Source organism: Macaca nemestrina, chromosome 11, assembly GCF_043159975.1.
Source record: "Macaca nemestrina isolate mMacNem1 chromosome 11, mMacNem.hap1, whole genome shotgun sequence".
Taxonomy (NCBI): domain Eukaryota; kingdom Metazoa; phylum Chordata; class Mammalia; order Primates; family Cercopithecidae; genus Macaca; species Macaca nemestrina.
In genome coordinates, this window is record NC_092135.1 from 137,165,402 (window position 1) to 137,178,067 (window position 12,666).

The following is a 12,666-nucleotide window of genomic DNA, read 5'->3' on the forward strand; positions in this document are numbered from 1 at the left end:
ACCAGACAGCCGGGAGAGAGCGACAAAAGACATGCTTTGTAGCCACGGGAAAATGGTGGCACACTCAACTTCTAGCAGAGTTGGGCTACATGGGAGGACAGTTTCTCGCTGCACCCTGGCCACAATGATGGGGAGAGGATGCAGGGCCAGTGATGAGCCTTTCCGAGAAGCCTGGGCCCTTTTTCTACAGAGGTCTGGGGGCTACTCATTGTTCCCCCGAAATGCAGTCACTGGGATAACGGGTGGGTGCCCTGCCCCACTCTCAGCTCTGTCGGTAAGGCGTGGTGCCCTCGGCGCAGGGGTTGGGGTGAGGTGGAAGGGGTGCGCTCGCCCCCCATTGGCTCGGGACCAGGACCCGCTAGGTGGCCACTGGAGGAAGACGAAGCAGAAGGGGCCCCACGCAGGGACTTGGCTGCGGGGCAGAGGCTTTGTGCCCCAGCTTGGCCTTCACGTGACTGCCTCTGTCCTTACTGTGGTTCAGCTCCCAGGACGGCGGGCAAGTGGGCAGCCCACAAAGCAGCTCCTCTCAGGCTGGGCAGAAAAGCTGTCCTCTGCCCCGTCACTTCTGCGTCAAAAATCCATCTGCAAACCACTCTGTAGCTGCCGCCATAAAAATGGATTGCAGTCCTCTCTTGGTCTCAGCAGCAACAGGACATTGTGTGGTCAAGGTCTGTAACGGAGCCTCAAAAGTGCCGGCCAACCATGAGTGACCAGGCCATGGGCGGGGTGAGCCGGACGCCGCAGGGACCAGGCCCAGGACGGCGCGAGGGCAGCCAGTGAGGTGGAGGCAAAAATGCTCTCAAGAGGCCCTGGCCTCCCTGCGTTTCTGCACTCAGTGCTTCCACGTGCAGGCTGCAGACCCCTGCGGTCCCAACCCCTGCTGAGGGTCTGTAGTCCGCAGAGTCCCGAGGCTCTATGTACTCTTTTCACTGCCCTGACACCTGTGCAGGTGCTGCTGAAGCACCGGAGGGTAGACAGCGGGCAGGGAACAGCACAAGGGCGTGTGTGTGTGTGAGCAGCTTCCCTTAACAATGTGCTCGATGAAGCAGTATTCAGACATTTTATTAGATCTCCGCCCTCAAACACGTCCTTTTAACATCCCGAGTAGAGAGATGGGAAGGAAGTGTGAGAAAATTTGAGCTTTCAAGTGAAAATTACAAGTTTGGAACGCATGGCTCTGCCTCTGTAAGCCTGCTGGCTCTCCCACTACTTATAAGACTTCTGGTGAGATGGGAGTGATATTAATGGTTTCAAAAATTAATGACTTTTTTGATACTGTAGGAGTCAGAATACGGAAGATCCGTGTAACTCCATGAAGTTAAATTTCCAAATGACCAATGCATGGTGCTACCAATCACCCATGAACGAGGGATTGATCTGACCTCCAAGGGCTAATGGTTCGGTTAAACAAGACGGAGGAGGAGGTGACCATGATTTGAGTTCAGATCCATGCTGCAGCTAATTTTCAAGACACTACCACTTGTTGAATTTTTGGTATACTGTCAAAGAATACCCACAATTAGAATACCTCTGAAAAGTCTATTAAAATCCTTCTCCCGTTTCCAATTACGTATCTGTGTGGGGCCAGGATTCCTTCATGTACTTCGACATGGCCCAAGAATGTTGCCAGGCAGGTGTGAGAACCCGGATGCTGTCCACAGGGCCAGACATTAGTGATATTTTTATTTTTTTATTACTTTTTAATTTTTTTTTTTTTAAATTTTTTTGAGACAGAGTTTCGCTCTGTCACCCAGGCTGGAGTGCAATGGCGCGACTTGGCTCACTGCAACCTCCACCTCCCAGGTTCAAGCGATTCGCTGGCCTCAGCCTCCCAAGTAGCTGAGATTACAGGCACCCGCCACCACGCCCAGCTAATTTTTATATTTTCAGTAGAGACGGAGTTTCGCCATGTTGGCCAGGCTGCTCTTGAACTCCTGACCTCAGATGATCCCCCCACCTTGGCCTCCCAAAGTGTTGGGATTACAGGCATGAGCTGCCGTGCCCGGTCGCTATTTTTAAATTAATAAACATTTTGAAAATTTATCAGTTGTAATCTCTAATGCAGTCAATATTGCGGATATAATTCATGTAAACAGAAGTTCTTTGGAGCTTCTGTTTATTTTATTTTTTTTGAGACGGAGTCTCGCTCTGTCGCCCATGCTGGAGTGCAGTGGCGTTATCTCCACTCACTGCAAGCTCTGCCTCCCGGGTTCACCCCATTCTCCTGCCTCAGCTTCTGGAGTAATTGTGACTACAGGTGCCCGCCACCATGCATGGCGAATTTTTTGTATTTTTAGTAGAGATGGGGTTTCACCGTGTTAGCCAGGATGGTCTTGATCTCCTTACCTCGTGATCTGCCCGCCTCGGCCTCCCAAAGTGCTGGGATTACAGGCGTGAGCCACCGCACCCAGCCATATACATAGTTTTTTAAGAGTATAAATTTTTAAGAGTATAAAGGGTTCTTAAGACCCAAATCATTGAGAACCTCTGCACTATGCACACACCCTGTCACGAGTGTGGGCTATGTCTCTCTGATTCAACAGCGAGGCTATGCTGACAGAGTGGGGTCCACGCCTCCCCATTGCAGCTGCCTCCTGGCCTGATGAGAGGGAGATACGGAGGGCAGCCCTTCCCCATACCGGGAATCTGTGGCAGGCCTCCTGGAGGGCCACCGCTGCCCAGGCCCCGACTGACCTTCAGCTCCCCCGTGGCCACCTTGAAGACCAGCTCCACCACGCAGCCCACGGCCAGGCGGGCCGCCCCCGCCGAGTGCACCTCGTTCCATATGGTGTCGCTGTCCACCTGTGGAAACAACACCCCACAGTGAGGTCACCCTCCCCGGTCACCGTCATCGCCAGCCCTGGCTGGACAGAGCAGCTCAGGCTCTGTGGGCTCCGCTTCTAAAACCCCAGGGCCTACCAGAGCCGGGGCAGCCTCAGCCCACGTTCGGGCTTCAATCTTTTTAAGACTTGCCAAAAAATTTAAACAGGAAAATACAAGAGAAAATACAAGAGAAGTTAAGATGAAATGAGGTGCATGTGTCCTGACCTGTTCGGAGGCATCCTCTGTTCCCTCAATTGCTCCAATATACTTGGATCTAAAAGTAATGATGCCAAGGTGATCTAGTTCCTTTTTTTTTTTTTTTTTTTTTAAACTGGAACTGTAGTTAAGAGAGTTATTCAGGTTGAGTATCTCTAATCTGAGAATCTGAACTCCGAAATGCTACAAAAGCATTTTATAGGCTGAGGCGGGAAGATCACTGGAGCTCGGGAGGTCGAGGCTACAGTGCACCATGAATGCACCACTGCACTCCAGTCTGGGTAACACAGTGAGGCTCTGTCTCCAAAAACGAAAAAATAATTTTTGAGTGCCTATGTGATGCTCAAAGAAAATGCACTCTGGAGCATTTTGGATTTCAGATTTTTGGATTAGGGATACTGAACTGGTAAGTATAATGCAAATATTCCAAAATCTGAAAAACATCAAACTCTGAAATACTTCTGGCCCCAAGCATTTCAGATAAGGGATAGTTAACCTGTCTAACAATTAGCAGCAAAATGAAATGTCAGGGGAATCAGGACCAGTCTCTTCCAACTGTGACCTTCTCCTGTGCCGAGTTTAACTGGAAGCTCCACATGTGGACCAGTGTAGTTAAGCGGGACTGGGAGTGTGGGCGAGTGAGGAAGGCTGCCCTGCTCTGCCCTGCTGATGGCACATGGCTCTGCCCAGGCACCCTGCCCTGCTGATGGCACACGGCTCTGCCCAGGCACCAGCAAGTCAGCCCGCTGGCCTTTCCCACTTCAGACAGAAAACGTGTTTCACACAAACATGTCAACAACCCCCAATTGTGTGTTGGCTCATTTATTTATTTAGGCACACTAGAAATTTCTTACAGCCCTGGCTTACTTCGGGAGGAAAGTCAACAGAGACCTGGACAGCCAGTTCTGCACAAAGCAGTCTCCTATGGGAGTCTGGCCAGGGGAGGGAGGCATTAAGATGAAATACACAGCCCTTGGGCTGGCCCCAGGGCACCCCAGCAGCTGTCCCCAAGTGTGTCCTTTGCCTGCAAGACGCTGTGGGGTAACACACCGGGGACTTGGGTGTGCCCAGCCCGGTGGAGGTCTTAGAAGCTGCATCATCAGAGTTGCTCATCTTCAACACGTTGCTGACCAGGTCGACTGCAGGTCCATTGCAGGGCGCCTCCTTCTCAAACCGAGCCCCTCTGAGCGCCGAGGGCCGTGGGGATCCTCAGCAGGAGCCAGGCGTGTCCACCCCGCCTCTCCCTTCCCCAGACCAGGCCCGCGAGGGCTCCTGTCCACCACCAGGCAGACTTGCCACTTGACAGACACCGCTCACTATGTGGGGAGGGAGGATTTCTTTCCAAGCTGTCTTAAAGCTTCGTCATCAAAGCAAGGTGAGTTAAAATGCGTTTTCAAGGGGCTGAAGACATTTCCTGAAGCATATTCAGTGACGGTTTTCTTTTCAATGACCAAACTTCTACATTCTTTAAATGGTTTCCCCATGTCAAATTAACTCTACTTCACTGACCCTCCTTTAATCTTTAACCTGCAATGAATGGCTTCTCCTCTAAGCAATGCCATATTGTTTTTCATGGAAGCAGCCACATAAGTAGGACTATTCTGGGTTGATGACTTCAGCTGGAGAATCAATTCATTAAAATTAAAGGTGGCAGGGGTGTGGCAGCTCATGTCTATAATACCAACACTTTGGGAGGCCGAGGTGGGAGGATCACTTGAGGCCAGGAGTTAGAGACCAGCCTGGGCAACATAGTGAGACCCCGTCTCTGCAAAAAATAAAAAAATAAAAAATTAGCCAGATGTGGTGGCCTGGGCCTGTAGTCCCCACAACTCAGGACGCTGAGGCGGGAAGATCACTTGAGCCCAGGATGTCGAGGCTGCAGTTAGCCATGAACGCACCACTGCACTCCAGTCTGGGTAACAGACTGAAGCTCTGTCTGCAAAGAGGAAAAAAAAAAATCCAAGGTGACATTCCAGGAGTGAGAGCTGGGCAGGGCAAGGTTCTGCCAGCGGCTCTGTGTCAGCCAGGGGAGGTCCCAGGCAGGACAGGCCCTGAGGCTGCCCCTGTGGGGACAGTACCCAGAGATGGTTTCTCTCCAACATACAATGAGCTGGGCGTTAGGATCAGCCAACACTGCAGGGAGCGGAGGGTGGAATATTCCCATGTTCTGAAGCGTCTTCTGGGGATTCTGCACACCTGGGGTGCGAAGGAGCTGCTCGGTCTACCAGGTGCCTGTGTCTGTGCCCCCTCCCGTGGGATCCTGGGGTTCAGAAGCTTCTGGAATGTCTTGCACAGAGTGAAGGACAGAGCCCCAGCCAAACTGCAGGACCCCAGTCCCCAGAGAACTCAAGAGACCCTCCTTCATCTGCCTCAGGACCACGGCTCCAGCTCCCAGGGACCAGCCCGGAGTTCCAGGAGCTCCAGGGCTCTTGCAGGGAGCCTGGCTCAGGCGTGCAGCGCTACCGCTGAGCAACAGCCTGGTTCAGGGCAGGCGGCCGCAACTACTAATGCAGGAAGGAGCAAATGGCTCACTCTGCATTTCGTTTAGTTTCTTTTTTTCTTTTCTTTCCTTCTCTCTCTCGCTTTCTTTTTTCCTCTCTCCTCCTCTCCTCTCCCCTCCCCTCCCCTCCTCTCCTCTTTCTTCTCTTTCTCTCTTTCTTTCTCTTTCACAATAAAGACAGGAAAATGGCGGGGGGAAACATGGAGAAAGGTTCCCATGGAGAATCCTATGGAGTCTAGAACGGACACACCGAGGGCTGGCAGGGCTGGGAGGCCTTTGGGAAGCTCAGAGGAGCCGTGGGGAGCCGGGCGCACAAGAGGAGGCCGGGACTGTGCCGGGCGAGGCCGAGCAAGGACACCAGCTCCTCACTTAGTTGAAACTTGTGGTCACTGGAGAGGAACAATGCAGAAGTTGATCTGGTTTGAAAAAGAGGTCAAAGCACTTTACAGCCCACATTTCCCAGCGTTGAGGAAGGGTGAGTTTTCGGTGTTCCAAGCCCCACTGCTCTGTCTCCAGCAGAGTTTGCAGCTGCTTTTGGGAAAGGCGGCCAGCTCTGCTCACCCGCTCTGCCCTCCCTGACAAGAGCACCTCCCGTGCGCCCACACTGTGGCTCCTGAGGTCCACTTTGCTCCTCCTGACACCCCAAGAGGCTGGCCCCTCACAGATCTGGAGACATGAGGCTCAGGAGAGTTGCATCTGTGCCAGCGACAGCAAGTGCACCCCACAGCCAGGGCAGAGGCCTGCACAGGCCTCCTGTCTGTCTTCTTCCTTTTAGAAAACAGTGGGAAGAAAACGCATCCTGCCGATGGCTGCACCTGAGGACGCCCCACGGCCCACACTGTTCCCTGCCCATGCCAACAGGCTACCCTCTCTGCCCTCCCTGCTCACGTCCACGTGGAGAGCTTTTCCATCAGCATCTGCGCACGAGTGCCTGTCTGTGCCCAGATGTGAGGGTGCAGCTCTCATCTGCTGTGCCTCAGATCTGGATTTAACACTTGGGAGGGGCTGCTGGGCTCACCCCCTCAGCTCTGAGTCTGCACTTAGCTTTCATTTGCAAATGATAAATTCTTCCTTGCACAGGCGTGCTGGCTGCAGGGCAGTGCAAATTCAATTCTTTTCAAGTCTGGCCAAAAACTTGCCCCAAATTAAGAGATTGCAGCCTATTTACAATACAAAATAAAATAACTCTAGGAGGGCTTGGTGGTGGTATGAATAAATGCCATTTATTCTCTTTCTGACGGGATAATTTTCAAAGCAGTGATTTTTATAAAAACTCAGGAAGAAAACAATTTTGTTTCATTTCCATAACAGAATCCAGACCTTGAGCTTCACCCTGCGATCTGTGATTACACACACACCGCACTCTGTCGGCTGCAGCGGCTCCTGCTGTACACTAGCTCCCATCCTCCCTGCCTGTAACGGTCTGCGGTGATTCGTGGCGCTGCAGGACCATGATGGCCCAGATCTGCTCGGAGGCTCTGCCTCAGCTTCTCATGGCCGCCCTCGCTGTTGCCACCCCTGCCCAGGCTGCATCAAGGAGGTCAGGGGCCAGGGGAGAACCCTTCTGTTATTGAGAAATTTGATTGCAAGACCTGACCCTTCCTGTGTGGACGGATGGGCAGATGCCCAGACTGGAAAGTCCTTGCGAACCCATGCACCCAGGCCAGGTCCATATCATCAGCTCGTAGAAGCCGGCACAGCCCAGTGATTCATATGCCCAGGCCAGGTCCGTATGATCAGCTCGCAGAAGCCAGCACAGCCCAGCAAGCAGCCCTACAGACTCCACTTGGCCCATGAGTATCACGGTCACTGCACTGGGAGCCCTGCCTGTAGCTTCGAGTGGAAACTGGGTACAGAATAAAGCAGCATGCATTCTACCCACACCATACTCGTGGCCTGCTGTGAGCAGATTACTGCTGCAGACTTAGAAGGGGATGAGACACTGGCTGCACACAGGATCCTGTTTCTTAAAGCAAGAGCCGCTGCACCCCAGAGCCCCAGCCGCAAGCACCAGACGACCTTCCCCAGAGAAAGGTGCCCGAGTCGGCGATCAAAACGCTCTCGGCTCACACGGCCTTTGAAGCCGCACATGGGCAGCCCCTGCCCGCCAGGCCCTGTGTGTGGAAAACACCTGGCAGCAATTATTCACTTTGAGGGAAGCAAGGCTGCGATTTCTGTGACCACTGGGACTCGAGAAGAAACAGGACATTATTTACACATTAAAGGAACACTTACCCCAACACCACCGCAGGGGAGCCGGACGAACACGGAGGCGAGCGAGCCTGTAGGGGGGAGGGAGACAGTCAGAGAGGCCAAGGGCATGAGGCCGAGGCCCTGGGAGCACTCCGGGGTCTTCAGTGGTGCTTGGGCATTTGTGGGACACCGAGGGGCCACTGCTCCCCCATGTGACACCCTGTGGCCCTGCTGCGGGGTCAGCGTCTGGCCCTTCGAGGTGCCTTGGCTCCTGTGAGGGCTGAGCTGGGTCACAGATCCTGGTGGGGACACCCCAAATTGTTGTGGCATCAGCCCGTCAGGGGCCCAGGAGAGGCATTAAGCCACTGGGGAGCATGAGGTATCCCTGGCGAGCATTTGCCTGCAGCCCCTGCCCGTCTGTATCTAACAGCAACTCCTGCTCCAGGACCCCGAGCCTGGCTCCTCAGTGAGCTCCTAGGGCTTGTCTAGCAGCCCCCTCCCACGGCAAACAGGATAGGTCCCGGATTAAACATGGGTGATGAGGACTCTCAGACCCTGAGATCCTCGGGAACGTATGCGGTGACAGCCCCTCCCTGCGACACAGGCGGAAAACGTACAGCTGACTGAGCGCTCCAAGGACATCGCAGCTGCACGCCAGGCCTCCTCCCATGGAAATCGGGGCCCTCGAAACCCTCACCCCACTGCTCTGGCGCCCACGCCTGCTCCAGCAGTGAAAGTGCTCCCAGGACAGGGGTGCTGTCTTTTTCCTGTTTGACCCCAGTGCTGGCTGAAAGCATGTCACCAGCTTAAAACCCATCTGTGGAGGACGAGAGACCCCCACTAACCAGGGGCGGGGCCTGCCATTCTTAGCGGCTGCCTGGGCCCCAACCCCTTGCTCTCCGCAGCCCCAGGCCCCTTCCTGGGCTGGAGCTGGGGTGGCATTTCACATGCTCCAGGGAGACTGGCTGGATGTAACAGGCTCCTTTATCCAGTGTAGGACCCCGCTTTCTGGCCTCAGCTGGGCTGTGCCCCCCACTGTGGGGCTCCTCTCCCATTCTCAGCCTACTCCAGAACAGCAGCCCCAACTCTGTGTGCTTCTAGGGTCGGCTGCCGGGGGCCATAGGAAGGAGTTGGCCGTGGGTCCATCAGGGCCTGCCTGCCTCTTGCCTGGAGGGCTTGCCGGCCTGGTGAGCTGGGTGTGCATGAGAGGAACCCTTCCTCGGGGCACAGCATGCCTGGCTGGGGAGCAACCGCGATGGCCCCAAGCCGCAGGGGAGTGGCTGGCACAGACGAGAAGCGAAACAGAGGCCTGCCTGCCTTAGCCCACAGACGCCCGCACCCCCCACAGATGCCCGGACCCCCCCCAGATGACTGCACCCCTATCACACCACCACAGATGCCTGCACCCCTATCACACCACCACAGATGACTGCACCCTCCCTATGGATGCCCGCCCCCCATCCCCACCCCTATGGACACATACACTCCCCACGGACACCCGCACCCCCTACCGATGCCCACATGTCCACAGACGGCCACAGCCAGGCCCTAGTGTGAGGCCCGACCTGCAGAGCTGACCCAGGCTCTCGCCACTCTGTGGAGGTGGCAGATCTGCATCAAGGCCAGAGGCTTGTAGAATGGGCATGTCCACGTCCCGGGGCTGGGAGGCTGCCACGCCAACAGGGAGCAGGGCAGAAGGCAGGAGGCAGGGGGCAGCAGCTGCAGCTGCTTTCAGAAGGGGTTCAGAGGCTCCCGAGCCCCCCAGGCAAAGGAAGGAGAGGCCCGGCCCCCACCTGCTAGGAAGGCCCGGCCAGCTGTGGGGCGCAGGCGCCATGCAGATGCTGTGACGTTTTCCAGACAAAGCCCTTCGTGCTGGGAGGGGCCAGTCTGCGTCAGAGGAAGCCCGTGCTCCTCTCCACCTGGCCTGGCTCTGAGGGCAGGGTCTGTGCCCACCTCGTCCCTCCTCCCTGCCTAGGCCGTACAAGGCACTGAGCCAGCAGGGGCTTTGGTCAGCCCTGGCTCTCCCTGCAGCGCTCAGCAGGCACAACAACTCAGCCTCTGGGTCTGGGCCCTCACGCCCACTGCGGGCAGCAGCACCAGCACCAGCACCAGCATGCCTCCCCTTCCTGGGCATTGTCCCGGCCCTACTTCCTCCGCGTCCATGGCTCACGGACCCGCCACTGCCTGGCTCGTGGCTCCTGACCCTGGTTCCTGTGTCCACATGTTAGTGTGGGACGTGGGACATCAGCTAACACTTCTCACCTGAGTCTCATGAGAGCCAGCCCTCATCCCCACAGGCATGTTGGCCCTGCTCTCCTCTGTGCCTTGGTGGCAGCAAATAGTGGACGTGAGGTTGACCACGTGGGGAAGCGGCCTGCATGCCTGACCCCTTTGAGAAGCGATGGGGCTGGGCAGGAGCTGGCGGGATGTGGTGGGCGAGAGAGCTGATGGGCAGGTGGAATGAGACTGAAAAAGGAGGAGGGCATGGGTGCCAGGGTGCCAAGCCACCTGCTGCCCTGCTCACTGCCCGTCATCTGTAGTGGCGTCACTTAATGCCAACCTCACCACAGTGGGCGGGTGCTGCCTCGGAAGGGCGGTCATGGCCTTGGTGAGTGGCTGAGTAGCTGGGGCTGGTAGTGGCTCCGTGGGCCACCTTCCAACACTGACTACTCCAACACATGGGAAAGACACTGCCAGAAACTAGGGAGCTCGTTTTCCAAATAATGCACGCGCTCAGCTCTACGAATTCACAGTAGACAGACGTGTCCAGGTATCTGCAAGAGACTGAATCTCTTTGAAATCATAGCCAACCATGCCCACATTAAAACCACAAGTCACCAACTGTTTTGAGTTTGCTCATTATCCAGCAAAGACCAAAACAACAGAGAAAAAGCAGACGATCATGCATCCAAATGCACGTGTATAGGAATGGAGCAACAGGCAGAGTTTTGGTGACAGTTGTGAGGAGCCCAGCAGCCTCTTGTGGTTTGAAGTCACAATCACCAAGCCCAGGCCACGAAATGTTCCAGCCTAGTGACAGGGCCCGAAGCTCTGCAAACGACCAGGCTTACTACTTGTCTGTTTACCGCAGGCTGGCAGACAGGTGTTCTGTGCCTGGGGTAGGGAAGGGAAGGCTCCAGCCGTCCTCTCGCCGCTGCTCCCGCTCCCTGGCTGGGAGGAGGCCCTCGCTGTGCCAAGTCATTTTCCCGCCGCACCCTGCCCTGAGCATCACCGGTGTCCACTCGCCAGGGACCCAGCTCTGCCTGGATGCAGCGCCCTGCCAGCTGACATGAGCCGATGAGCCACATGACTTTCAGTGACATGTATGGCAGCGGCCAGCCTGCCTCAGGCTCATGATCCAATTCAGCCAAGCCTGATGTGTGGTGTCTCACCACATCAGAAAGGACATATGAAGGCCCTTGCACACGGCTTAGCGGCTTGTGGATTCCATTAAAAGAGGAAAGAAAAAATCACACAGTAGTGTTTAAACACCTCATTAGGGCTATGTTAGCAAAACTCCAGATAATCATCAGCTATTACCATGTCTGAAATACTTAGACTGATGATAATGAAGTTTCTGGGTTAGGACAATCATCGGAAATTCAAAAATCGATCTCGAGTTGTACGAAGGTAATGGGGGAGGTATCCTCATAGGAATGTGAACAGATTTTAAAGCACAAAGCTTTGCAGGAAAGAGCAGGAAATAGAATGATCAACCTTCCTGTAAACAAAAGAAGCTGGCTAGAAGGGTTACCTTCAGAGGACAGAAACGGGGCAAAGGGATGCTGCAGATACTTCAATAAAGAAACCAGCAATCAAAAAGGGGTCTTCAAGGGCCTAATGCGGGCTGTGAACTGAGGACCAGGGGCCCATTGGGTAACCAGCAATCGCAGGAAAGAGAGCTCCAAGCTCGCTCGGTCCATGACTTTCTCACCAAGGATGCCACACCTCCAACTTTCTGCTTTCCTTTTTGATCATCTCTCTTAAACTTTGTTTGAAACTAGCTTAGAAACCTAAGCAAGGTGGTGGAGCTAAGCCTGCCTTCATCCTCCTGCTGGTGGAGCTGGTCCTGCCTCCATCCTCCGCCCAATGAATTCCACAGGTTTGGAAGACTGAAGGTGGCAGGGGATGGACCGACAGCTGGTCCTTTGAAAACGGATGAAGGTGTCAGGAGCAGCCGCCATTCTGAAAGGCGTGGAGGTGGGTGCACGGAGCTGCATGTGCAGGACACAGCCTGATAAGCTGATGCCTTGAGGCCACCCAGCAACTCCCACACCTACGGAAAGCCCCTGCTGTGGCAGCCCCGGCAACATCGAGGCAAAGGTCTTGTTCCCTCATGGGGCCCGCAGGCAGCCTCTCCCGTGCTGGAGAACCCGGCCAGAAGCTGAGGTGCCACACGGGGAGGCAGTGACGTTGCCTGTTAAGGACTGGAGAATCCTGAGGGACGGCACACTCCAGCCTCAGTGCCTCGATTCCCAGCCTTTGCCCACCCAGCTCCCGGACACAAGGCTGCCTGCCCTCTCCGCCGTCCACACCGCCCTCGCCCTTTAGGGCTCCCTTCCCTGGCACCAGCGGTGCTCCCTGCCTCTGCTAGGTACTCCACCATCCATGCGCCATCTTCTCCCCAAGGAGCACGTGCCCCTTCCTCGGGAGTAGCTGCATCAGTTTCACTCTCTGCAGGGCGATCTCAGGCTTCCTGGCCACCACCCTCTCACAGACCATCCAGTACAGGCCGGCCTCCATGATGGGCCTCCCAGTGTTCTTTTGCCCTAGGACAGCATGTCCTCTGGTGGCTTCCTGAGAAAGAAGAGCTGGAAGGTGAAAGCTCTGGCCCTTGCATGCCTGGAATGGCTCTGTGCCACCTTCCTCCTCACCCGGCAGTTTTGCAGGACACAGACTTCAGGAGGGCAATGACGCGCCCTTAGAACTGGCAT

The 12,666-nt window shown here is 55.3% G+C and overlaps 1 protein-coding gene across 17 annotated transcripts in view; it reads right to left on the reverse strand.

Annotated features, from left to right (window-relative positions):
- Nucleotides 1-12,666, reverse strand: part of LOC105473807 (histone deacetylase 4) — a 354,143-nt gene that overhangs the window by 44,094 nt on the left and 297,383 nt on the right. For all 17 annotated transcript variants that reach the window (XM_071073705.1, XM_011727858.2, XM_011727860.3 and 14 more), the window contains 2 exons: nucleotides 7,775-7,821; nucleotides 2,695-2,802 (listed from right to left, as the gene is read on the reverse strand). In XM_071073705.1, the coding sequence (XP_070929806.1) occupies nucleotides 2,695-2,802; nucleotides 7,775-7,821 (155 nt within the window). The remainder of the gene's footprint in view (nucleotides 1-2,694; nucleotides 2,803-7,774; nucleotides 7,822-12,666) is intronic.